The sequence below is a fragment of the Ochotona princeps genome, chromosome 1, assembly GCF_030435755.1.
Source record: "Ochotona princeps isolate mOchPri1 chromosome 1, mOchPri1.hap1, whole genome shotgun sequence".
NCBI lineage: Eukaryota > Metazoa > Chordata > Mammalia > Lagomorpha > Ochotonidae > Ochotona > Ochotona princeps.
In genome coordinates this window covers 170,353,086-170,380,960 of record NC_080832.1, presented here as the reverse complement: position 1 = coordinate 170,380,960, position 27,875 = coordinate 170,353,086, and the positions used below count along the sequence as shown (strand labels likewise).

Here is a 27,875-nt window from a genome sequence, read left to right as displayed (position 1 = left end):
CAGGAAGCTGGATGAGAAGTGGGGGCGCCGGGAATAGAACCGGTGACCATATGGGATCTCAGCAAGTTCAAGGTGAGGACTTTAGCCACGAGGCCTCAGCACTGGGACCTGGAGCTATATCTTCACTAACTGGAGTAGGCAGTAGGGAAGCTCTATCCTGCACCCCTCACTGAGCCCTCAAGCATTTAGCAAGGTGGAATTGTCGGCCCATCAGGACACAGGGACTTAGACTGGCAAAACCAAATTCTGGAAATAGTTTAACATTGGATATTGTGAAAATCTGTGTCAGAGTGAACCCTATGTAGAAGGACAAAATGAAATCTGCCCAATAAAACAACAGGAAACAGGTCATGAGAATGAGAGTACTCTGAGTAGCTCTGATCTCTGGGCTGGGATATTTAGCACACCTGGAGCTCTGGAGGTAGAGGACACGCTTGTGATGTTTGTACAGATAGAGAGCCATGTACAGACTGCTCCAGCCCATGAGACTCTCAAAGGTGAGGTCCCGGAGAGCCATGAGGCAGAGGAAGAGCCATCTGACCACTTGTGGAGCTGGCAGCATGTAGCAATGTTCAATGTAGATTCTAACACTAGACTCATTCATGCTGTTGACTGCTGTGATATAAAAGAGAAAGTTAGAGCTGATGAGAAAGCTAAAGACCCAGAAGCAGAGGAGGTAGGGAAGAACCTGCCATGCAGTGTGTGGTTTCAGCTTTCTCCACAAGGTGTTCCTGGGAGTGATGGTTATGGCCTGGACTACACTGAGGAGGCAGGTGGTGCAGATGGAGAGACTTCGGGCCACCCTATTCAGGTAAATCATAGTTTTACAAACAATCTCACCTAGTAGGAAGTTGCTGATATAAATGACTGTGATTATGTCTCTCACTCCTGTGGTACAGATGATGATAATATTTGAAAAAGCCAAATGGATGAGAATAAGGTCTGTGGATTTTTTCACAGGACCCATGACCAAAGTGTGTGCGTGTCTCACAACTATGAGGACGTTCCCCACCATTCCAGGTCCAGTGAGAGAAAGGACCACTATTCTCTGGATGAGATCACTCCAGGTCATCTTCTGACTTCAGGAACTGGACTAAAGAAACCATTGGAGGAAAACAAAGAAGGTAACATGGCAAATTCCAGGTGTGCGGATCTTCTCTGCTTATTCCAGAGCAGTGACGATGCACATACATGTTGGGATGCACATGCATGTTCATACCTCACTGGTCATTCTTGGAGGCTCTCTCATCTCCTACTTGACCTCCTCTTTTGTGTGCTGGTTCTGTTGAAGCAGGGATGATAACAGTGGCAACTGTGTTGGTGCATCTTCCTGCCTTTCCACAAGATCTTATATGTACTGATGAGGTGAAAGGTACTTGAAGAACTTTTCCCAGAAAACTTTAAGCGATAACACTCAGGCAGCAGTTCTAAGCCATGACGTTGAGGCCCTTCCTTTTCACTGCTGACACTCAACACCTTAGCCATCTGGTCTGTGCTGTTGGCCCATGTACATCCTCCATACCAGCCCTCCAGTGAGCATTGCGAAATTAGCCAGGCACAGGAAGACAAATACTACATGTCCTCACTTATCTGTGGAAGTGAAAATTCCATCACAAACAAGTTAACAACACACAGGCGGTTATCACAGCATGTAACAAATTCCACAGGAATGGAAGAGGAAATTAATGGATTTCAGAGCAAAAATGTCTAGGAGGAGTAACATTCTATAGCCCAGCAAGATCTGCCTATTTCAGAATAGCCAGTTTAGAGCCTATTGAATGTTTCCAATACAAGCAAATGATAAACCATGAGGTATATCATGCTGCATTCCTTACACATTATATTCAGGTACCAAAATGACATTTTGAAATCTGTCAATTTGTCCAGTTACTACGTTTCAATTATAAAGAGAAACTACACTTAGGAACTATACATGCTTTTAATATGATTGGTTGCTTCTCAGAGAATTGCACTAGACCGAGGATGAAACTCACCCCTTCCAAGATCATTGTCCTGGAGCAGGGCAAGGGAGCGAAAGCGCCTTACCTATGAGAGGGGCAGCTGAGGCTCATGCTCCTCTACCTCTGCAGCAAACAAGGAAGGCTTTCTGTTTGATTTGCTTTGTTTTCCTGTGTGCCTTGTACTTAGCCTGCGTCTCCCCAGACAACCTTGGCATGTATGACGCTGGAAACATACCTGCTCTTCCTCAGACCATAGTTTGTCATTTGTAAATAGGATGGCAATGTATACCATCCAGGTTCACTGTGAGAATTGAGCAGATGTACACAGTGCTCATGTCAGTCCCCAGCAAGGAGAAAATGCTGATTGCCACGCACTTCTGTCTGTGATGGTGGTTCTAAAAAAAGGGAGAATTCAGAAAACCTAAAATCATAATTTTCAGAAAATCCCGTAATAATCCAGCATAAAAAAGCACTGAACGACATCAGACAGAAGAGAAACTGGAGAGAATGTAAAAACTCCCAGTGTAGGCAGGGGAGGTGCACAAAGCCAGGAGGCTGTAGGAAGAGGCCTCCCCACCCATGCCCTCAGCCTCCCTCCCACCTGGGAAATGCAGCAACCTCGGGCTCAGGGCATCAGTGGCTCTGCTGCACTCAGTCTCCCTCCAGGGCCACACAAGCAGGTGTTGCTAGATGCACTGGGAAGTGATAGCCACCCTCTCCCTGGGCACTCACACCTTCCTCTTCCACAGGGAACAGGGGACCTGAGACCCTACCCACTCCCTACCTGACCCTAAGCATCCCTACCTGGAACAGCTTCCCTTCCAGAGCCTAGGCAGCTCCCCCTGCACTCACACACTCAGCCTCACTCACCTGAGCAGTCTGCAGGGCTGTAGCAGGAGCTGTGGCAGAGCAGCACAGCCAGGACTGTTTATCCTTGCCTGAGTCCCAGCACTCAGGGCTGCTGTCACTGCTGTCAGCATGTCAGTGTGATGAGTTTGGCTCCTTCTGTGTGCTCTGGGTCCCTGGGGTCAGATCTGCCTTCTCCCTTGCTGTGCTCTTAACTGTCAAGTCCAGAAACTTCTTGATCCTAATTACACTGAATGTGCACTAATGAGCAGAAGGCAGCTTGGTGATGAGCAGGTCTCAGAGGGTCCAGGTTCCTTGGACTTGACTATGATTTCATCTCACGTCTGCCACTCACCACCAAGACTAAGAAAACAACTCGGAGGAAATATCTGGGAATCAGAAGTGGTCTCTTTCTCAATTAATCTTCCATTTTTTTTAATTTTGAAAAAAAATGTATTAGAAACATCACTCAGGTTGACTTAACTGCACAGGTAACACCCAATGTCCTACTTTGTTAACTTCTCTGCTACTGCATTTTAATGGTATTGATCATGAGTATAAAATCCTAAAGACGCAAAGAGTGACGGGAAAGGCATGTCCACAGGTTTTACAGTTGTGTTACACAAGGTTTCCATTTCTTCTATTATTTTTTATGATACAATTACATAGGTACTGAAATTTATCTAGCCCCCCCAACTCCTGCCCCCACACTGATTTTCCCTATATTGTTACAATAGTACAGTCCTTTCTAAGCAGTCATAAGTTCATCATTCTACTATTTAAGTGTATCCTGACATTGCGGGCATGGACGATGCCAGACAGTGCAACATCCTATTGACTAAATACGTCCAACAGTTTCATTGGGAGTCCATCTTTGATTTGAAAGTAGAGATGCATTCTGCATTATATCCGCACATCTACAAATTACAGTCTCTATTACACAGTACCGTACATTCCCTTAAATGAAAACATGGCCACCCCTTTAACTTGCTTCATCTTATATCCTAAAAGTAGCTTAAAATACATAGTTTCTGAACATTTAAAATGTCCTCATCCTAAGGTACTTCTGCACTAGCTCATTCTACCTAAACCCCTCCTGGTTTGTGGATATTGCCTTTATAAACCCAAGTGTTCTCTAATTCAGGGTTGAGATGCCTTAAGGGCAGGATCCCTTCCTCACTGCTGGCAACAAAGGACTTGCAGAGGTTATTCAGTGTGTGGTACCCTGTGTTCCCTTACCTGAGTGCAGCAAGCAGGCACAGGGAAAGTTTCAGTGTCAGATCTCATTAAAAAGACCATGGGGGGCCCGGCGAGCGTGGCCTAGCGGCTAAAGTCCTCGCCTTGAAAGCTCCGGGATCCCATATGGGCACCGGTTCTAATCCCGGCAGCTCCACTTCCCATCCAGCTCCCTGCTTGTGGCCTGGGAAAACAGTTGAGGACGGCCCAAGGCTTTGGGATACTGCACCCACGTGGGAGACCCAGAAGAGGTTCCAGGTTCCCGGTCTCGGTTCGGCGTGCACCGGCCCGTTGCGGCTCACTTGGGGAGTGAAACATCGGACGGAAGATCTTCCTCTCTGTCTCTCCTCCTCCGTGTATATGTGGCTGCAATAAAATGAATAAATCTTTAAAAAAAAAAAGACCATGGGCTTCTCAAGGATCTGCTTTATGCATGTGAGAAGATGAACACACACATTTAGTAATGAATTAAAATCCAAGAGGTGATTTTATGAAGTACAATCAACTCTTTCTAATGCAGATGTGAGATTTGTCTGTTTGCCTTTTCTATTGTCTTTTAACTAAATAAATACTTTTTTGTGTATCTGTGTGATGATTACCTGAGCACTAATGAGTCTCCCATGATTACAGAATCAAGAAGACACAGATAAGAACAACTTCCACACTCAAGACAGCATGTTTATTTTTCTGAAGATTGATATATGAGTATTTGAAAAGTTGAGTTACATACAGGTAGCAAAGAAAACTTAGCAAGGAAATGAGAAGGTGGGAGCTGCTTTTTGTCATTCTTCCTCCACACAAAGCATGTGAAGTAATGAGTGTTGACCTAGGTTTTAATGATTCCACAACATGTGTATATAGAGGGAACCACCACACACACTTTACAGTTTTTTGGTCAATTCAGAATAATACCCCTAAAAGTACTAAACACACAACTACAAATGAAGACAGGTCTGTTGTAAGAGATCACCCTTGGATCTCTGCCTGCGTGGGCTATGTGGGAAGTCATAAGGACATGGTGTGGGCCCTTGGCAATGGTCATGGCACACCAAGACCTCAACCTGACCTGATCACTGGCTATACAGGTGAGAACAGTGGGCTGTGTCCCAGCTTTCCTTCTCACTCCTTGGATGAACTGTACAGCTACTTTCTTGATACATAATTCTGAGAAGGTGGTGTGGTCTTATGTTACCTGCCAGCCATACATGATGTATGCGTCCTGCAACATACCTGCCACCTGTACATGGCGTACTGTCCTGTAGGAGGATTGGAGGGTCCACAGAGACAGAGCTGCCTTCTAGCCAATTACACTGCCATTGTTGGGCGGGAGGATTGTTGGGAGATGCCCTTCTGCCTTCCCCTTCCGTGGAACTATAAAAGATTGTGCTTGCTTTGCAATAAATGGACATGCTCGAGACATGCAATAAACTGCCTCCAGTAGTTCTTGCTGAGGAACACCATTGCATCATCCCCTCGGTGGCTACAGGCTTCTGCTGGTGTGAGTCCCAAGAGTTTGTGCTGGTTAATAATCAGACCAGAGAGTGTATACCTAAGAAGCCGTTGAACTTGACTGGACAATAAGATGCTGGACTCTATGTTTGGTATATGCTTGCAATGGGGGAATCTCAACTGAACTTGAACTGTGGTTATCCAACAAGGTGGAGGAATGCACCATGGTGGGGGGGTTTGGGGAGGGGTGGGGAGAACCCAAGTATCTATGTAATTGTGTCACATAATACAATGTAATTAATGAATTTAAAATAAAATTTAAAAAAAATAATAATAATAATTCTGAGAAGTAGTGGTCATCCTGTTCGCTTTCCACCAGAAAGATCCTGTGTTTGATCACAGGAAGGAACACTGGAACAGCTTTTTGTTGTTTTTGATTTTGTGCCCGTGCTCCCACAATTCCAAAACAGGGCCCGCGCCCCAGTCAACACCAACTCTTTCTCCAGATCCTCCTCCACAACAAAGACTGAACCAAGAAATTTTGGCCTCCCCACCTTTTTCAGAGTCCACACTCCCCACATGCCTTTTCCCCTCCAAGATGGAGTCCAGGTCTTCTTCCTTCTTGGCTTGGCCTTATGGGAGTAGGTGCACTCCCAGCAGAGTCCTGGTTGTTGGTGAATGGCTTCGACCTTGTCTGTGCTCCAGCCTGTCGCTGAGAGCAGGCGATGAGCTGCTGATGCAGATCACCAGTGCCCAGGGAAATAAGCAAGCAGTGACCAGTTTTGAGTTTGACTGTAATGTGTCGGGATATGACTTCTGGGCTTATCTTGCTTGAGCTTGTTGAATCTCACTAATCTGGTTTATGTTTCTGCAAAATAATTGATTCTCAGTCATGCATCCTTCAAAGAGCATCCATCCCAGGGACATTTCCTCTTCTTTCCTCTGAATCTGCAAGGAAGAAAACAATAGATTTTTCTTATTTTCAAAACATTCTCTGATATTTTGTTCTCCTTCTTGATAAAAGAGAAGAGAGGGGAGAGAAGAAGGAAAAGTGAAAAGAAAGAAAGGGAAGTAAAGGGAAAAGACGGGAAAGGGAGGAGAAAGGAGAGGTGAGGGGAGGAAGGAAGGAAACAATGACACTGTTCAATCAGCTAGATATTTGTGTTCTAACTCAAAGTTTACTATTTTTCCTCATTCATTTGAAGTCTGATAGTGAAACCATCCATCCAACATAGTTCCTTCCAAAATTTTGGTTAATACATTTTCCATTTCCTTTTTTTAAAAAAATTATTCATTTGTTGTTGGAAAGGCAGATTTACAGAGAGAAGGAGAGCAGAGACAAAGATCTTCCCTTCACTGGTTCACTCCCTAAGTAACCCCAATGACTGATGCTGAGCTGATCTGAAGCTAGGAGTCTGGCGCTTCTTCTAGGTCTCCCATGTTGATGCAGGGCCCCAAGGCTGGGTCTTCTTCTACCACTTTCCCAGGCCACAAGCAGGGAGCTGTAGGGGAAGTTGAGGATCCAAGAAGTGAGTTGGCACCCGTATGGGATGCCAGAACATGCAAGGCAAGGATTTAGCTGATAGGCCATCACAAAAGGCCCCATTCATTTTTCAAGTCTTTATAAGCCTTAGGCTATTTGCTAAAATTTCTGACTCTCCTTTCATTTCAAGGGTGTTAACCCCGTGCCCTGCATGGTAACCTAGCAGCTTAAGTCCTCGCATTGAACGTGCCAGGATGCCACATGGAAGCCGGTTCTGTTGTTGTTGTTGTTGTTGTTGTTGCTGTTCCAGTTTAGACATTTTTTATTTTTTTATTTTTTATATTCTTTTTTTTAATTAGTTTTTAATAATCTTACTTAGTTGATTATGGAACAAAGTGTCAGGGGCTACAGGGTGAAAGTGGGTAATACCACTGTTTCCACATCAATGTCATTTTACCCTGTATCTGGGGTCAGGGAAAAAAACAAAGGGAAAAGCCCTACCCAACCTCCCACCCACCCCAGATCCCCAACGGGAGGCGCGCTCTGAGGGTCCTGCTCATACAGTTTTGATAGTTCATCAGTTCTGGATTGCTGCCAATCTCTCCGTTCCAATCGCAATGAATCCTATTCAGAATCCACTGGCTGACAGTCTCTTCATGGTTGGAGTTCTAAGATCAGCAGTTCAGTTGGAGGGATCTCCAAAGAAACTTCATTTGAGATGATCCCAGGCCTGATTCTTGTGTGAGTTTGCTAGTACAGAGTCCGACACCGTCCGTCACACCAATCAGCTTATGCTCATGCTGGTCGTTGGGATTGCTGGGTTCGTTGTGTTTCCAGCCCTGTCTTCCTCATGAAGACAGCTCGATCCTGCCCACTTCATATTTGGTCCTCAGGCAAATCAGTTGGAGCTGCAGCCTAGTTGGGGCGACTCCCCATAACCCCTACCAGTTCTGTCCCCTACCCTGGTTCCCATGCTTGCCAGTACGCACTGCAGGCTTGTCAAGTCTGTCCCACATCCTGTTTAGCTCTCGCACGTGTCGATAGGCATTGAAGCCCAGCTCAACCCAACCAACCTACTATCCAGCACACACACCTACTGGCAGGTGCCCTTCTGTACAGCCACCCCTGCCCCTGTCCTGGTGTTCGTGCTTGGACGCCGGTTCTAATCCTGGCAACCCTGCTTCCCTTCCAGCTCCCTCTTGTGGCCTGGGAAAGCAGTCAAGGATGGCAAAATCTTTGGGACCCTGCACCTGCGTGGGAGACCTGGAGGAAGTTCCTGGCTCCTGGCTTTGGATAGGCACAGCACCAGCCATTGTGGTCACTTGGGGAGTGAACCATCAGACGGAAGATCTACCTCTCTGTCTCTCCTCCTCTCTGTATAACTGACTTTGCAATAAAAACAAAATAAATCTTTAAAAAAAGAGTGTTAGTTCCAAATTACTGAAGCTGCAATTGTAACAACAACTCTGTCATCTGTGTCATTTAGTTCCCCCAGTACTGGTGTCTGTGGATGCTCTCAGACAAATTAATATCAAATTGTTTCTTCATACACTTTATAATTTTGGATTGTACATTGAATATTTTACTACTGTATGAAGCTACTGCTTCTACCGTAAAACTCAACTGATCTGAACTGATCGCCACCTTAGCATTGGTGTCTCCCAAACCCACATATTGCCTCAACTCTGGATATTAAATATTTTACAATTAGACCCTATGCTTTTCTCAAGGCTGTGGACAAGATGGCAGGGGCATTATAACCTTTGTGAAATGAAGAAGAATAGCTAAAGATAGAATGTCACAATGGGGAAGCTGAGCCAACACTAACATTTCAAATTCTGGATGTTGTAGGACAGAAGAAGGCAGGGCTCTGCTAAGGAATCCCCAGATGGAAGTGTGGACTGACACAACACAGCTGCCCAGGACAGAACTGATGAGTCTCTTCACGCACTTGAAGATAAACACCTGCTTCACTCTCATGTAAGGAACCTGCCACAAGTGAGGCAAGCATGCTGACCACCACACCACAGAAATCATAGAAGAGGCCTTCTCCCATGTTCCCCTCATGTAGGGTACCTCATGCAACAGCACAAAAAGAAGACAGGAAATACAATGAAGCAAGATGAAATGAAATAAAATAAAATGAAATAAACCCATGAAGAATAAGAGACCAAATCTGAGATGAATAAATAATACCCACATCCACTGAAGAGTGATTGGAAGGAATGAAGGAACCTGCCTGCTTGTAGGAGGACCTTAGGAAAGAAACTCCTGTTTGCTTTTAGTTAATGATGCACTTACTAGGTTTATGTGCCTCTGTGTGCCTCAGGATGCATGTGCATATGTCTGTGTGTATGCACTATGTGTGTCTGGCTGTGTGTGTACATGTGTGACTACAAGTGTATGCTTCAACAGGCATGCAGGAGTATGTTTATGTGCAAGTATAATGTAGGCACTGAGCACCTGAACAGGTAAAGTACACTTGGAGGGAAATAATGTAAAAACCTGAACACTAGCCGTCATATTGGTGGGAACACTACAACAACTGAAGACCACAAACAAAATTTGATAAATATAGCTTAAATAATCAGGGTAACATTTTAGGCAAAGGTTTTTAATTTTTAGTGTTGAAGAGCTTGGAAATTGGAAACTGGCATTGTAGGAAAAAGAAGAAATTCAGAAATATATGGAAGGATTCCTATTTGTCCACACTCATTTCTGTAAGCCCCTGAAGTGACCTGTGGAATCTTCCAACATCTGCAGCCCTCACCAGGTCCCTGGTGCAGGAGGCATCCTCCATACACTTCCTAGACCTGCCAAGAGGTGGACCCGCAACAAGAAGGTTCTAGAGAGCTGTGCTGGATAGACTTATGTTTCTTTTTGAGAATGTGGGTGCGGGGCCCAGCATGGCCTAGCAGCTAATGTCCTCACCTTGCAAGTGCCATAATCCCGTATCGATACCAGTTCTAATACTGGCAGCCCCACTTCCCATCCAGCTCCCTGCTTGTGGCCTGGGAAAGCAGTCAAGGACAGCCCAAAGCCTTAGGACCCTGCACCCATGTGAGACACCTAGAAGAGGATCCTGACTCCTGACTTCGGATCAGCTCAGCTTTGAAGGTTTGGGCCATTCGGGGAGTGAATCATTGGATGGAATATCTTCCTCTCTGTCCCTTCTCCTCTCGGTATACCTCATTTTCTAATAAAAATAAATAACTCTTCTTTTAAAGGGGAAAGAAAATATGGGTGCAGAGATTTTAAGAAGTCTGGACCTGGATGGTATGCATATGATTGTGAATTAACGTGTGATTAATGGAACTACAAGTATTTGTTAGAAGAATAACAGAATGAATGCATGAACTAGAATGGGGAAAACCATGCTGAAGCCTTGTATGATATTAAAAGAAGAGCAGATGTTTATATAGATTTATATAAGAAGAAATCTTACCATTTAAAGCTTTTGTGTATTCAATTTAGTGTCATCATGTACATTTACAATGCTGTACAACTGCCTCTGCATTCCCTTCCCAGGACTTTCTCATTATCCCAAATAGAAGCTCCGTATGCATCCCAAACTGACTGCGCATTCCCCTGTCCCTTCTGTGCCCCAGAACCTCTATGTTTCCCTCCATGTATTTTCCTGTTCTAGATGCTTAGTGAGATCATTAACAAGGTTTTAAGACAGGGAAAAATTAGATTTTTGCATTTTGTTTTACTTCTTATAAAAAAGTCTTAATTGGGCCCAGCAGCGTGGCCTAGCGGCCGAAGTCCTCGCCTTGAAAGCCCCGGGATCCCATATGGGCGCCGGTTCTAATCCCGGCAGCTCCACTTCCCATCCAGCTCCCTGCTTGTGGCCTGGGAAAGCAGTCGAGGACGGCCCAAAGCATTGGGACACTGCACCCGCGTGGGAGACCCGGAAGAGGTTCCTGGTTCCCGGCTTTGGATCGGCGCGCACCAGCCCGTTGCGGCTCACTTGGGGAGTGAAAAACAACGGATGGAAGATCTTCCTCTCTGTCTCTCCTCCTCTCTGTATATCCGGCTTTTCAGTAATAATAAAATCTAAAAAAAAAAAAAAAAAAAAAAAAAGTCTTAATTTCTCTAAGCTTCACTCATCTGTGAAATGGAGGTAAATGTCACCATAATAGCTGATCAACTAAATCAAATACTTTACATAACAATTATTGCAATTTTTCTAAATTTTTTGAGATGTATTTACTTTCATTGGAATGGCAGAGGAAACACGGACATCTTCCATGCAGAGAAACAGAGAGAGAAGCTCCTCCATCCACTCGTTCATTCGCCTGTGGTTGCAAAGTTGAAAGCTGACTTGTCTGGGGCCACGAGCCATGAACTTCTTTCAGGTCTCTCAGCTTTCCTCTGATTTCCCCGGTCCCCCTTTTTAAGATTTATTTTATTTTTATTGCAAGTCAAATATACAGAGAGGAGATTCACTCCGCAAGTGACTGCAAGGGCCAGTGCTGTGCCGATCCAAAGGCAGGAGCCAAGAACTTCCTCCGTGTCCCCCAATGTGGTACAGGATCCCACGGCTTTGTGTTGTCCTCAACTGATTTCCCAAGCCACAAGCAGGGAACTGGATGTGAAGTGGGGCTGCCGGGATTAGATCCAGTGCCCATATGGGATTCTGGAATATTCAATGGACTTTAGCTGCTAGGCCACCGTGCTGGGCCACTGTGCTGGGCCCATATGTGGTCACCTTTAAGGAGATAGCTGCTGCCAACTGAAGAGACATTTGCAGACCGTTCTGCTGCTTCCACTTATAGGAATTAAGTACACCAATGGAAGATCTAAACAAAAATATAAACAACAGGAAATTCCAGGAACAATGAGCTCTTGCCAGCATTCAAGTACAGGGTTCATGCCTGGATTTTCTTTTTCTTTTTTAAGACTTACTTATTTTTATTTAAAAGGCTGGTTTACAGAGAAAAGGAGAAATAGGGTCTTCCATCCACGGGTTTGCTCCGCAAATAGTCACAGCTTAGCTGAGCTGCGCATGAGTTTTCTCTGGGTCATCCACATGAGTACAGGGGCCCAAAGACATAGGCAGTTCTCGCTTCAGCAACACATATACTAAAATTGAAACGATAGAGAGAAGATTAGCATGGCCCCCATGCAAGAATGACACCCAAGGAATTGAGGCATCCTGGGAGCTACATTGGAAGTGGAGCATCTGGAACATTATCAGGTGCATATATGGGATGCTTGTGCTTGAAGGCTGGGGAATTATCCCACTGAACACCAGCCACCAATACCTGGATCTTCATTTCATTCCTTTTAAATTATTCTCAACTGTTACTCCAATTCCACAACCGTAAAAGCCCTTCAGACTTCACAAACCTTTTCAAGTTTCGATCATGGTGCTTTTTTTGGCCTATAAAAGACTCCTTTCACTCAGCCACAACCTGATTTGCCAACAACCTAGCTGTCACTGAGACATCTCCAACTTCATTGTGGTTAGGTACACATCGCATCCTCTCCTATCTCAAAGAAAATTAAGGAGACAGGCAAGAATCCTATCACTCACAATCAAATAAGCCAGCATGCACTCGCTATTGTCACAAACAAGGCATTGGGAAAGATCCATGACTAACTTGACAGGCTACCACAAGGTCTATAGTGTCAGTGTATCAGTGACTTGGAACCAAGGGCCATAATGTAGGTGCCTTATTAAACCTGGGCAAAGAAAAGAAAAATCTGAGTAAGAGGTCAACAGCAGTAGGCAGGTATCTGGTAATGTGGAAAATCACCACAATTTGGCCAAGGCAGAGCAAAATATGATCAATGTCTCATTAAATTCAATTGTATGTCCTCCAGCATAATCAAGGTGTGGGTTTGCAGAGGAAACACTCCATTTTCATGTCCTCATGAGAATTCTGGGTGTCTGGGAGGCCATACCTCAAGTTGAAGGGCAGGAAAGTCACTCAGTGGAGGTATGATTCCAGGATGTTGCATTGCTTCAGAGTGAAATTCTTGATCCTCCTGCTCTTCCCTCACTGCTTTAGGTAGGAACAGGCCATTGAGGAATATGGAATATGTAAATTTCTAGTATTAAGAATTGGGTTCTTTCTCCAGCTTATGAACTACTTTAAGTGTTCATAATTGTTGCATGCCTTTGGCTAGTATGCACAGAATAACTGTTTAGTTCTACAACGGATACATTTTCCCACTCTATCTTTATTTTGTTTGCAGACTGCCCAAAAGTCTTATTTGCTCTGTTGAACGTTGTTCTCTTTGACATATTACCTATTATGTCACCACACAGGACAATGTTGGAAAACAGGAGTATCTCAATCATTTTTAATCTGTAATATTCTTTCTTCTGTGTTCAAGTGGTTTTGAACAGTTTCTAAAGTTATGGTCACAGCTGCTTGAATCTTGTCTTCCCCACTCACAGCATCATCCAGATCACACCCAAGTAGGGTGCTCCAGAACCTGCAGACGACCTTTCACATAGACAGGAAACCTAACCAACAGGATCGAAGCAGAAATAAACAGCCACAACCAGAAACCCTGAGCGGTCCACAGAAACAGAAGAACAAAAAACGTACCCCGGGACCAGGGAGGAGAGCTTTCTCTGGTCCTAGCCTGGCTCCGGCTCTGGACCCCCACCCTCCCTCGCAATGACCATCGGGATCGCTCCAGAAACCCCCCATAGCAAACAAACAAACATACAACTAAAAAAAAACCTAAAATAAATAGACAAACAACAAAAAGTAAAGCTTAGAATCTGACAGGAAAGAGCTAACGTGGATATACTCATACCTCACTAGGTGGGACACAGATTAGTCACTCCTCACCCTGGTGTTGAGGACTTCTCTGCACACCCCTCCAAAAACATAATGTTCTGCACCTTAATTGTCGACAAATGTCTTGTTAGAGTTATAAGCCAGTCTAGATTATCCTAAAATCTGCCAGGTTCAACAAAATTATACTCCAACACAACAAACGGCTAAATACTAAAATGAAAATAGACATGAGACAGCAGAATAGTACCCTATAGCCATTTTAAGGTGTATAGCAGCCGGTTTTGTATATAATCTAAAATTGAAATGTCAATGAGCTAATCATAGGATGTGGTTAAGAACTTGCATTTTTTTTTTAACATATACTGGTTACTCAAAACCATGTCAATCCCATAATGTTATAAATTGTTGTTGATGTTATGTTGGGGCTCTTAATTGATTGGGGATGATATTCTGCCAGCTCTACCTTCAGACCAGAAATGGTCTCCCCAAGAAACTGTTCAATTCATCTTGACAATAAGTTGCTGGACTCTAAGCTGTTTGCGAAGAAAGAATCTTGATTGAATTTGAATGGTAATACTGCAACAAGGTGGAGGAACCCACCATGGGGGAAGGGCATGGGGAGGGGTGGGGAGATTCCCAGAGCCTATCTAACTGTCACATAATGCATAATAATTAATAAAAAAAAAAAAGAAAGAAAGAAGCAGCCACTTGGAGACATGCAATTTACGAACATTGAGGCATTTAGGATGCCTAAATAAATCAATAACCACAATACTGTTGCAACAGCAATAAAGAACCTCCCAAGAAAAGTCCAGGATCAGATAGCTTCACTGTTAAGATCTACCAAGCTTTTAAGAAAGCATGAATTTTTCTCCAACTCTTCAAAACAATTGAAAGGGAGGATCCCTTCCAGACACATCCTTAGGTGAGCCAGAGAAGATACAACAAAAAGAGAATTACAGACTGTTGCAGAGAACGAGAGAGATCATGCCGGACATCAGCGTAGAGTTGAAGAAAGCCTTTATTGTCCAAACTTGGCAACAGCAGCTCCCACAACACTCCAGGAGCCACTGTGCCAAGCGGCAAACTTCATGGATTTTTAAGCTCTCATCTCCCAATCAGATTTAGAGCCAAAGCAGTACAAGCAAAGTTTTGGACAGGAAGGGAGTTATCAGAGCCCAGACTCTAATTAACAATAGGAGCACAATAGGAGCCTGGAGGGACCCTGCCCGTTCAAACCACTGGAGCAATCCCTGCACTGTCAGCTATTCTGAATGGAGCAAAAGGCCGGAGGGGTGGGGCGAATATCAATTAACTTGAAAGGTGCGAAAGGAGGTAGGAGGGCGGGGTGCGGAAACTCTCCACTGTCAGTTAGCTTGGCAAGCGGGTGCGAGCCATCAATAACCGCACCCCTTTACAAGACCAATACCCCTGACCTCAATAAAATTGCAATACTCCTCAATAAAATTCGAATCCAATAACACATGCAAAAGATCACCCACCCTGACCAAGTGGGATTTTTCTCAGGGATCCAGGAATGGGTTAAAAAAAAAAAAAGTAATGAACATAACATTTTACATGAAGAAAAGAGTAGAGAAGGCAGGAAGGAAACCAGTGCCCCTTCGGGATCTAAAGCCTGCAAGGTGAGGAGACAATCTGTGGTATCTAATTTACAATCACACTGTATGCTTTAAGTGTTCCACTGAATTAAATGGACGCTTTTTTTCCACAAGTGTGGAAAATGTAGGTGTCGATCTCACCACCGCTCACATGCTAAGGGAGCGATCTACCACCTGAGCTAATTCCCCAAATACAAACGTGACTCTCATCCCACTTCACTAGGGGGCAACCCAGCCACCTCCTCACCTCGCCCTCTGCTGCTACAAGCGCCCGAGAGTTCAAATAAGCCCTGTCTCTCTTCACTACCTCTGGGACTCCCCTGGCCCAGCAACAATCTCTGAACAGCAAGACAACAACCAGGACTGCTCACCTCCGCCAGGAGAAGGGGGAGAAAGGGTGTGGGGAAACTGTGGGGCCGCCAGAATGAGACCAGTTCTGCTTTCGTGCCTGGGAAGATGGTGGGGAACCTCCCGGCTGCGGTTTCTCCGGCTGGGGGATCGGGTTGTGGAAAAGAAAAGAGAGACGGGGAGGAAGCCCACTGTTTTTACGTGGTTTGGAACCGTGGACCTCTCGCCCTCTCGCATTAGGCACGGTGACGACTACAACAGCTGCTCAGAGCATCATCCCGACATTCCCAAGTGCGCCACAAGGTGCAGAAGAGTTTTCACACACAGGAAACCTATCCGGGGGAGCTGCCTCTCACAATTGCTTCATTTCAACTTCTAAAGTTAAATTGATTTATTTTATTATCTTATGATATAGTTTCATAGGCTCTGGGAATTCCCCTTTCTCCTCCCCAAATTCCCATGCCTCCACTCATTTCCCCTGTACCATTAAAACATGATAGCCTTTCATTAACAGTCACACGTCTGTCATTCTGCTGTTGAAGTGTATCGTGATGTTGTAGGTGTGGACAACGGCAGGGAATCCAGCTTCCTGTTCTCAAGATACATAACAGTGTCATTGGGAATCCGTCTTTGATTCAGAAGCAGAGATGCACACTGCATTGGAACGTCACATTTGAACACGATAGTCTTGACTACACAGTTACTATACATCTCGTTACGTGAAAAGCCATAAAAGAAAAACAACAGGAAGAAAAAATAGCAATTTAACAACATGAATTTAAATAACATGCTACTAAATTACCAATATGTGACTGAAGAAATGAAAATCAAAAAAGTCAAAATCAAAAAAAATGATGCTACTTATGAGTCAGTGAGGAAATTAATAAGAAAAAAAACTTTTGAATCAAAACTCCTGAGACGTAGTACAAACAGTATTGAAAGGGCTATTGATTTTGTATTTTGCTTGAAGGTTGCTTTATATCAGAGACAATATATGATATTTATCCTTTTGGGATTGACTTAATTCACTGAGCATTTGGTTGCAAATAGTCGAATTTCATCCTTTTTTACTGCCTAAGTAGGATTCCAAAGAGGAGTGGATAAAAAAACTACAGTGCATCTACTCCATGAATGCAATTGCTTTTTAAATGAGGCTTATCTTCCATAGGACTTCTGAAGTGAGATCTGTACTTGATGTCCGTAGAATACCTGGAGACATATTTCTGGAACTGCCTTGCGCACTGAACTGAGTAGTGCTGTGGGTAGCTTACTCTTCATCTCCCATGACACTTCCCCTGAGACTTAGTGCCAGAGCCTTCTTCAAATCCTCCCACCATCATCTCAGCTTTCTTTGCCAGCATCTGCTTGTAAGACCAAGTTCCGATCTGCATTATGGACTTGCTGGTTTTCAGTTGCACTAATTCTTCCCCAACGCCTTTACGTGAATGTAACTGTTGTCCCCTGATCATCGGAAAGGGTTGACCACTTTCACCATTGGGCAGCTCACCACTAACAACAAACATGGAATAACCTTCCTGGTATAATTAAACCAAAAACATGCAATGTGTGCATCTGATATAAATACTGGAGTGACACAGAAAGAATTCATGTTAAACTTTTTTTTTAAATGTTCGAACTGTAAACTGGTGTTCCATATAATCACTTATAAATGATATTTATGGGACTTATGAGCTCCTGATACTCTGAACTATTGCCCAAGTTGAGTTCTGATGCTCTGAACTGTTTCTTCCGTCATTCTCATCCTCTACTTCATCAAGCTATTGTTCAGTTGAGCAGAATTCTATGGGACTAACATATTCTCCTTCAATGTATTAATCAGGCAATGCTGAGAACAAAGGGCACCTTCTTTTTAAAAATTTTATTTTTGATGATGTTTACATAGTTGACCAGCATGGGAAGGGTTAAGGATCAGTGGAGAGTGGGTGAGACCATTGTTTCCAAATTATCCCTTTCTTCCTCCTATATCTAGAAGAGGAAAGATTGGGGAGAAGCAGCATCCAGCCTGCCAGCTGCTCCAGTGTCTAGGCATGGAGAATGGCTGCCTGATGTTATCCCAGGGTCCCCGATGTGGAGCTTGCTCCAAGGGCTCCACTCAAGTGGTTTTCATACCTCTGAAGTACGTTGATCTCACTGATCCAAGGATGAGGAAATCCCCCCAAGGCCCATTTGCTGACATTGTGCACCCCAGAGCCTGCATTTGCCCAGATATTTGCTGTCAGCTCATGGCTGGGATAATTGATCAATTTGTTTCCATCCTCCACTGTAGTATCAGATGTCCTCTGCAGGACCCAACGGACTTTGTCCCTCATCTACACCAGTAGGAACTGAAGCCTAGGCGTAGCAACCCCTACTATACCCACAAGGTCCACCTCTAGCCCTGGGTCCTATGCTTACCAGTATGTGCAACAGATTGCACAGGTCTGTCCCACATCCCATTCTGCTCTCATACGCATCAATGGACATTGGAACCTAGCTCAATCCAGCTGACCTCATTATCCAGCACCCGTGCAAATGGCTGGTTAGCCCAGCATAGATCTCCTCCTAACCCAGTTCACGTGCCAGCAAATCGATTTTGTCTCCCTGCCTTGATCTGCCCCTGGTTCAAGTACTCACACTCACCAGTGGGAGCAGTGGCCCAGCAGGAGAGCCCTCTGTGCACCCCTTACAGGACCTGCATTGACCTCTCCCATCCCAAACTCAGTTCTCACATGCAGTGTGGGCCAGTTTGGCCTGGCTCACCTCATCTTAGCATTTGCTTTTGCTGACAGGTGCTGTATCCACACCCTCACTGGCCTGCCCTTACATCCAGCTCATGCTGCAAAAGATTAACTTTTGTTTCATAGCATTGCAGATGTTTCTGAGTTTTCGTTCAGCACTGTCATGGTAGGTGTTGTCATTTTGGTCAGTGTTACACCCTCTAATGGTGTGCAGATGGCTAAGAACTCTCCCCATGGTCAGGTCCTTTCCAAAGTTTCCTACTTAGATTTCTGTCATCTATCTAACTTCCCATATTCTTGTTCTCTTTTGACCAGAGGGCAGTCTAGACACCATTGACCTTAAACAATTATAAGCTCCTGTCCCAAGACTACCAGGAAATTCATCAAAACTAACATGAGCCTAGAACTCTGTCAAAAGACACAGGAGTTCAGTCAGAAGTGCCATGTAGCTGCTGCTCCTGTCAGAGCACGTGTAAAGAGATAAGACTCAAACAGGCTCATCATTGGGAAGGTCTGGCTCCACAGTTTCAGATATTTGATTGGCTGGAGGAAAGACAAAGTGTTCCAGCTGGATGGAGCACCCAGCCAGATATCATAACCCATAAAGTGTGAATTTTTAAATACCTATCCTTATGTATTTTTCCCCACTTCCCTAACCAAAGGATGTAGCTGTACAGGGGTACACATTTATGGCATTTTCCTTACTTTAGAATGGCTGTGGTCAGAAATGCCTCTGAGCAGGAAATGAACCAAGCAGTATTTGCTGGATTAAACTTCACACTTGTTTCACCATGCAGCCGTGATTTGGGAACTATAAAAGCACAGCATCACAAGAGAAATGTCTCCTATTTTCCAGGAGTTTGTGAAGAATGCCAAGACCATTTCACAACCTGGAGTTCAAATCACCATCCATGCTTTTCAGACCCCTGGAAAATACAATCAAACTAATGGTTTTACTGTTCTCAGTGAGTACAAAGCCTCTGGATAAACCACCTACAAGAGCTTCTTATTGTTTCTATAGCACTCCTTGTCTGGTACAGGGGACATTTTTCCTTATGCTACTGATAATTAATGCTATGTAGACAGTAGAAGAAAGAAAAATCCTAAAATCAAACAAAAATTTGAGGAATTTTAAGGAAATGAACAGGTATAAATACCAACATTGAGACATGCAGATTTAGGAAACCTGGATAAGCTAATACCAAGATGTTGGTTGTGTTAGTAATAAAGAACCTCCCAAGAAAGAAAAGCTGAGGAGGATCAGACAGCTTCACTGCTGAAATCGATCAAACTTGTAAGGAGAATGAGCCTTTCCAAACACATCCTTATGAGAATCAGAGAGATACAACAGAAAGAATTACAGACCAACATCTTTGACCTCAACTTAAAAATCCTCGAGCAAACTGAATCCAACAACACATTTAAAACTCATCTCCCTGAAAAAGAGGCATTTTTCCCAGGGATCCAGGAATGGGTTAACACCAAAAAGCAATAAACATGACGCATCACATCAAGAAAATAAAGTTCAAAAATGTATTACATCAAAGATGCATAAAAATCATTTGATAAAACAACGTTCTTTCCTGATTGAAAATAAACCACAAAATTATGAAAATTTATTGGAAAGGCAGATTTCCAGAGAGAAGACGATACAGAGAAAAAGATCTTCTATCTGCCGAGTCACTCCCCAAGTAGCCACAATGGCTGGAGCTGAGCTATTTCAAAGCCAGGAGGCAGGAATTTCTTCCAGGTCTCCCACTTGAGTGCAGGGACCCAAGGCTTTGGACCATTTTCTACTGCTTTCCCAGGCCACAAGAAGGCAGCTGGATGGGAAGTGGGGCAGCCGTTGCATGACAGGTGCACATATAGGATCCCGGCTAATGTTCCTGCTGCTTATTGGCCACACTTCAGTGAAGATGGAGCAAAAGTAACACAGAGTAGATCTACTCTTTTGTGATTATAGTTCTTCTGAACCAATAGGGAAGAAAAAGTATAAAAAATATTCAAAAAGCTTACTGTTACCAGCCCTGTCCTGCCCTGCTTGCAGAGACAAAGACTCATTAGAGAACATGGGTAATGATCCACTTCCCTCTCCCTCAGCCAGGCCACTGTCCTACCACCTGAGCTAGTTCCCCACCCGCTCCTGATGGCAGTGCACCACAAGCAGGAAATGTGGAGGCTGTTCAGGAGCAACAAAACCACTGTGGGACCGTCTACTCTAAAACAGCCAGGGTAGCAGTGAGGACTACAACCTCCAGGCTGGGGAAAGGGACTCGCAAAAGGAGAGGAGGGATGCTGGACAAGTGTGGGGCCTCAGCAACTGGACAGTGAATAGTGTATGAGAGGACACTGGACAGTGGTCACCTGAAGAGCAGGGCTGCACTCCAATGTACCGTAACTGCCTGTTTTTGTTTGTTTGTTTGTTTGTTTTATTAATTATTTTGCATTATGTTACAGTTTCATAGGCTCTGGGAATCCTCCCCCCACGCCCTTCCCCCCTGGTGGCTTCCTCCACCTTGATGCAGCATTACCGTTCAAATTCAATCAAGATTCTTTCCTTGCAAACATATACCAAGTATAAAGTCCAGGTATTTATTGTCCAGATGGGTTGAACAGTCTCTTGGGGAGACCATTTCTGGTCCGTTGTTAGAGTTGGCAGAATATCATCCCATTCAACCAAGAGTCCCGACATAACATCAACAGCAATTTGCAACATTATGGAATTGACATGGTTGTGAGTAACCAGTGTGTTACAAAAAAAAAAAAAAAAAAAAAGCAAGTTCTTAACCACAACCTATGATTAGCCCATTGACATTTCAGTTTTAGTTTTATATACAGAACCGACTGCTATATACCTTAAAATGGCTATAAGGTACCATTCAGCTGTCTCGTGTCTATTTCATTTTAGTATTTAGCCATTTGTTGTGTTGAAGTATAATTTTGTTGATCTTGGCAGATTTTAGGGTAATCTAGACTGACTTGTAACTCTAACAAGACATTTGTCGACAATTAAGGTGCTGAACATTTTTTTGTTTGTTTTTTGGGGGGGTATGCAGGGAAATCCCCAACACCATGGTGAGGAGTGATTAATCTTTGTGTCCCACCCAGCGAGGCATGAGCCAATCCACGCCAGCTCTTTCCTGTCAGATTCCAGGCTCTACTTTTTGTTGTTTGTCTATTTATTTTAGGTTTTTTTAGTTTGTATGATTGTTTGCTATGAGGTGTTTTCGGAGCGATCCCGATGGTCATCGCAAGAGAGGGTGGGGGGTCAGAAGCCCTGAGCGGTTCGCAGAAACAGAAGAACGATAAACATCCTTCGGGACCAGAGAGGAGAGCTTTCTCTGGTCTGAACCTGGCTCCACCTCTGGACTGCCTGGTTTTGAACTGGGAGTCTCTCAGGTGCCAAGTGAGCATGATAACCACTACATTACAGAAACAGCACACATTGGTTTTCTCTTGATTTGTGCACAAGTGCTCAAGATATTTTCCATATTAAATTAAGAGATGTTCTATCTCTTTGCTGCACATAGAATTCTGGCTTGACAATTTTTTGCCTTCCTTTTACTTTATTTCTTTTTCCCCATCTCTACACACTTTGGAGAAGAAAATACCATTATTTAAACAGTTGTTCCCCTCTTTTCTCTGGATGCTTTCAATATCTTTTTCTGTACCAGCTTGCTTGTAACTCATTGCGTACACGTTTCTTTGACTTCCTCCTGCATGACGTCCACTTAACTTTTTTTTTCCAGATTTAAAATGATGTCTTTGACCAACCCTGGAAGTTTACAGCCACAAACCTTTCAAATACACACATTGTTTCTTCCTTCCTTGTCTCGTATTAAGGATGTGAAAGTTGGTGGCATGCATTTGAGTCATTTTGAGTGTCTGGCACTGTTAAGTCTTTTTTCCTGCCATGTCGCTAATTTTTTTTTTTTTTTGACAATATACCAGGTGCGGGACCCCTCTCAGCCTGATTCCCAAAGTCTTCAAGATGCTGTTCAGTTTTGTGGACTGTGTGCTGCTCACTTGGCTTAGCTCTCAAGTTTGTGGTGTGCTGTGGAGGATCAGAAGCACGTGTCAACGGAAAGAGGTCTGCCCAGGTTGTTCACAGGGGAGTCCCCCTGGTGGGTTTGCTGTTCTGCTGGTCACTCTACTTCCCGCTGCTTGGCCAGAAAGCTCTATTATCCACTTGCTGGGCTTGGCTTAGTGCTACACTTGGGGCCATAATTCAGGAAGAGACGGACCACGGAAGATTAAACTTTCTCTCTTTCTGAGGTCACAATGCCTCTGAATTAAAAGGCAGAAGTAAAGAAAAGCTGAACACTATAATAGACATAGACGCAAATATTGGAACCATTCCTGAGCCTTTTTGTTTTGCTTGCGTGTTAAGTACAACGAAATTTTCAAACGCATTTCATAAACAAGCAAAGTGTGGAGAATGTGGGTATCGATCCCACCACCTCTCGCATGCTAAGCGAGCGCTCTACCACCTGAGCTAATTCCCCAAACACAACTGCAGCAAAACTCTCTTCCGATTTCACTCCGGGTAACCATAGAATTGGCACCTCGCAGTCTGCAGCTAGAGGTGCCCTAGAACTCACAGGGAAAATCGAACCACTTCAAGGGCTCCCAGGACTCCCCTAGCTCACCAACAATTGCTCTACAGCAAGACAACAAGCAGGACTGCTCACATCCGCAAGGAGAAGGGGAGGGAAAGGGGGTGGGAGAAACTGTGGGGCCGCCAGACTCGGACCAGTTCTCCTGTCGTTCCTGTGAAGATGCCGGCGAGCGAGCCGCTGGGCTGCAGTGTCTCTCGGTCGGGGTGGGACGTGGGTTTGTTGATGGCAGAGAGGGTGGTGAAAAAAGGAAGAAAAACAAGAACACATGTTTCCGCCCGGTTTCGAACCGGGGACCTCTCGCGTGTTAGGCGAGCGTGATGACCACTACACTACGGAAACAACACTGCATGCACTGCCTCTCATTTACACACATGTAGTCAACATGTTCTTATCTACTACATGCATACTTGCCCCTGTTTTGCTCTGGCCCTTTGCAAAATCTTGTCTTCCCCTTTACCACTTTGGTTCTCAGGCGTCACCAAGAAACCTCTTTGGCTTGATCGTGCTCCATGTTGCCTCCCCTTTCCGGAATATGTACGGCGATGTCTTCTGCCAACTCGGGGAGCTTTCTGCACTACCCCTTCTATTCATTCACACGCCACTTCTCGCTAGCAATCCCTTTACCTGCATGTCAGGTACTAAAGATGTGAATGGTTCATCTTTATCATTTCCCTGTTGATCCCTGAAGGTCTGTTCATTTTTATACATTTTATTTTGTGACTCTTTTTGGTCACTGCTCTCTATTCAACTCACTGACTCTTCACTCTCCCCCCTCTTCACAAGGTTGTTTTGAGAATTTCTGTTGAGTTTGGTTTATATCAGAAATAATATTGCAATTTAGTTTCCTTTATCAGAAGCCTGTTTGCTCAAACTTCCTGGCTCTTATCCATTTGAAGAGGGCGTGTCCTTTCTTCTTGGAAAATCATCACAACTGCAGGACCATATTTTCCAGTATCTCATCTTTGTCCTCAACGTGTATAGATTGTCATTTCTCACTGGAGTTGGAGTTTCCTGGTTTTACTATGTTGAGTAATGTGGGATGCGCTCTTGACACCTTTAGCACCTGCTCACATCTTGTGTCTGCTGTTGCTACTGTTGTTTCTGCAAGCAGCTCAGAGTGTAGCCAACGTACTCAAAGTCTGCAAGCAGCCAGGAGCTTTCTTACCTGTTTTCAATATCAGCTCCATTTCCAAAGCCGTGCAATGTTGTTCATAGTTTTCTGGTATGTGTGTAAGTTCACTGGTTTTGCTCTCACAGTTACAGTAGGATTGTTGGTCACTTACATCTCCACAGTCCTGAGCAGAATGTCAGGATTCTTCTCTGGGTGCTGTGCCCTGCCTTTTCAGGACTGTGCTACATTTGGGGCCGTATTACACAACATGAGACACAAAAGAACAAATTTGCCAGTGCTTGTTGGCAAGCATGGGGAGCAAGATATATGGAGTTCTTGTCTTTGCAGGGTGTTCTGGGTACCATCCCAATTCCCTCACCTGAAATTCGAGCTCAAGAGAGCACAGTATTGAATCCACAACCATGATTATGCTGGACAAGCACCTCACCAGTGGAGCCACACCCCAACAACTAAGTGGAAGACTCCTCTCCCTGCCCCATAGTGAAAGCACAGTACAGTCAGCTGTAGGACATGGTGCAGAGAACAGCAAAAGTTAAGGTCTTGCAAGAACAACTTAGATTCCACTGAAGACACTAGCAGGGCAAAACGGCCAGGTAGGAGTGAGTTCTGCTCATCCATGTGAGCAGAGGAAACGGCTAGGTGACACAGTGGAGCTGGAATAGAGTGGCATTTCAAGGTTCAGAGTTTCTGTAGGACAAGAGGCTACGAAGCCAACTACATAAAAGCTGGACTTAATTTGTGTCCGGGGAGGCGGGGGGAGCAGCAAAAGAACCTGCTATTCCAGGCTGTTTAAAAGTGGGTAACTCTCACATATTAAACAGCTATGAGGTTCCCTATGCCAGGAAGTACAACTTCCACATCATTTCCAGATAGGGAGTGGAGTGGTGCCCCAGTGGTTAGCATGGTGCTGAGACTGCCACGCTGGAGTGCCTGGTTTCAGCACCACCTGTGCTTCTCATAGCTCCTGGTAATGTGCATTCCGGCAGGCCTCAGATGATGGTTCAACTAGTTGGGTCGCTCAAGTACTTGGATCCCTGGCACCCATGTGGGAGAATGTGATGGAGTTGTGGTTTTTTATCTGTCCCAGCCCTGGGTTTTGTTGGCATTTGGGGAGTAAAGCAGTGAGTGAAAGGTTTTCCCCTACCTTTCTCTCCCCGTTTCTCTTTCTCTGATATTCTGCCTTTCAAATGAAGAAAAAGATTTGACTTTACCTGCCTTTATTTCCTCTTATTTTCTTCCTGCTCTTCCATGTGGGTCCACGTTTCTTCCCTTCACTATAATAAACCTCTTTGGCCATGGAATGCAAGTCAGGTGCAAATGCTACAATTCCCTCAACTATAATTTGCTGAGACTATTTCTTAATCATTTTTTGAAATAAATTTTGGACATATCTTTAGAACAGCTGAATGACAATTGAACGTATTAGCTCATACATCCCAGTAACTCAATTCCACCAAACATTGTTCTCTCATTCCTCAGCAGCTACTTTGGATGGCTCTACTGACAAGTATGACCTCAACATTTCCAATACATCATTTAAAATAGGTCCAATACATCACTTAAAAAATGTCCTGTTACTGAGGCTGACATTGTGGTGCCTTGGTAGTGGAAGGTAAAGGAAACGTGGCCTAGGATCAAGTCAAAGAGGTTTCCTGGTGACGCCTGAGAACCAAAGTGCTAAAGGGGAAGACAAGATTTTACAAAGGGCCAGAGCAAAACAGGGGCAAGTATGCATGTAGTAGATAAGAACATGTTGACTACATGTATGTAAATGAGAGATTTTGTGTGTGTGTGCGTGTGTGTGCATGCAGTGTTGTTTCCGTAGTGTAGTGGTCATCACACTCGCCTAACACGTGAGAGGTCCCCGGTTTGAAACCGGGTGGAAACATGTGTTCTTGTTTCTCTTCCTTTTTTCACCACCCTCTCTGCCATCAACACACCCACGTCCCACCCCGACCGAGAGACACCGAGTCTGGCTGCCCCACAGTTTCTCCCACCCCCTTTCCCTCCCCTTCCCCACCCCCTTTCTCTCCCCTCCTCCTTGCGGATGTGAGCAGTCCTGCTTGTTGCCTTGCTGTTGAGCAATTGTTGGTGAGCTAGGGGAGTCCCGGGAGCCCTTGAAGTGGATTTTCCCTGTGAACTCTCGGGCACCTCTAGCTGCAGACTGTGAGGTGCCAATTCTATGGCTGCCCGGAGTGAAATCGGAAGAGAGTTTTGCTGCAGTTGTGTTTGGGGAATTAGCTCAGGTGGCAGGGCACTGGCTTAGCATGCGAGAGGTAGTAGTAGAATCGATATCCATAGTCTCTGCACTTCCTGGCTACTATCTCAAATTTTATGAAATCAAAATGAAACAGATTTGAGCACGTCAGCAATTACATTGATCTCCCAAAGCACATTCTCTCCTTTTGGTTCAGAGTAACAGCAAAGACTGGAAGAACATACTCAATTGGTCTGTCTTCTGCTGCTCTACTTATCACTGACAGCCACAGGAAATAGCCATGACTTTCTGATCTTGGAGCAAATACGTAGAGCAGTGTGGTCATCATGAGATAGATGGTTGTCATTTCTCATAGGATTTACAATTTCTTACTTCCCTCTGGGACAGACTATGCTTACAATTGGCCACCATTCCTCTCTTGGAGAGAAAGGTCTCCCTCTGAAGGTCCACATGGTCACTAGGTAAGGAGAGGACCTTGAAGAACTGAGTGCTCTGAGAAGAAAACACAGAATGTCTCAGGCAGAGAGGACAGATTTTCAATTTGTGTGTTGCACATTCAACATAATTTGAAAACACATCTAACTAGACCATTTGTCTACTTGCCAAATGGAAGAAGAGTAATTCGAACTTCCTCCCTCCTAAGACAGAGAAGAGCCCTTTTCAGTCACTTTAGATTTAAAATACTCAGTTGTGTTGGGGAGAGATTCTCATTTGGGAGGATGTGTGTGCTCATCAAGCTCTGCTTCACAAATTCTCTAAGAAAAAGCCCACCTTTCTACAGGCCACAGCGCCTGCTAAAATTTCCCTTCTCCTCCACAGTTTATCTTTCTGCCAGGATTCTAGAGTCTTCCTACCTGGGAAGACAGGAAGGGTCAACTCAGTGCACCAAGGCCAGCCAACAGCAGAGTCATCCCTCCTTCTGGGTACCAAGTCAGTTGACAGTCCCAATCCATTCTAAAGCAAGTTAACCAGCATCTCAGGGTTGTCTTGTAGCTCTAGTGGGAAATGTATCCAGTTGAAACCCTTCCCACCCCTTCTAGACAACCAAGTAGAAGAATGTTGGAGATCGTCCCAGCAGTGGCCTAGATTAGATCTTTCATCATGCACACTGTGAGAGATGCAGTGCCTGTGCATAGTGATTGGGCTCCTCCACCCAAGGAAGGTCTTGACTCCTTTTCATGCCAGAGGTCCTTATGGAACGGTCCTGAGGCAGACAAGTGGTTGGTTAGGTCCATCATACCTACCATGATGTTAGTTGTTTTCTGGAAGGAAACAAGAGTAAATCATTAGACAATTGTAGCAGGAAGTATGACTTGAAGAATGATACAGAAATCAGTGCATCAAATGTGGATACATATTCTCTTAAAATTATGTAACACCTTAAACAATGTGCAACATCTAATACAAAGAATGTTATCTAATACAAAGATCCAGATGCCAGCCCAGTTCAGCACAGGAATCTCGA

At 44.4% G+C, this 27,875-nt stretch overlaps 1 protein-coding gene and 4 non-coding genes across 5 annotated transcripts; 2 read left to right on the top strand and 3 right to left on the bottom strand.

Moving 5' to 3' along the window:
- Nucleotides 1–166: 166 nt before the first annotated feature.
- LOC105942574 (putative vomeronasal receptor-like protein 4) lies at nucleotides 167–1,111 on the bottom strand. The gene has a single exon (XM_058668804.1). The coding sequence runs from the start codon at nucleotides 1,070–1,072 to the stop codon at nucleotides 167–169; it is 906 nt and encodes a 301-aa protein (XP_058524787.1). The 5' UTR covers nucleotides 1,073–1,111.
- Nucleotides 1,112–12,036: 10,925 nt separating this feature from the next.
- LOC131482017 (U6 spliceosomal RNA) lies at nucleotides 12,037–12,143 on the top strand. Its single transcript, XR_009246705.1, has one exon. It is a non-coding gene; the product is annotated as a U6 spliceosomal RNA (small nuclear RNA).
- A 10,730-nt stretch (nucleotides 12,144–22,873) lies between these two features.
- Nucleotides 22,874–22,946, bottom strand: TRNAA-AGC (transfer RNA alanine (anticodon AGC)). Its single transcript has one exon. It is a non-coding gene; the product is annotated as a tRNA-Ala (tRNA).
- Nucleotides 22,947–23,326: 380 nt separating this feature from the next.
- Nucleotides 23,327–23,399, bottom strand: TRNAV-AAC (transfer RNA valine (anticodon AAC)). The gene has a single exon. It is a non-coding gene; the product is annotated as a tRNA-Val (tRNA).
- A 2,608-nt stretch (nucleotides 23,400–26,007) lies between these two features.
- Nucleotides 26,008–26,080, top strand: TRNAV-AAC (transfer RNA valine (anticodon AAC)). The gene has a single exon. It is a non-coding gene; the product is annotated as a tRNA-Val (tRNA).
- Nucleotides 26,081–27,875: the final 1,795 nt, after the last annotated feature.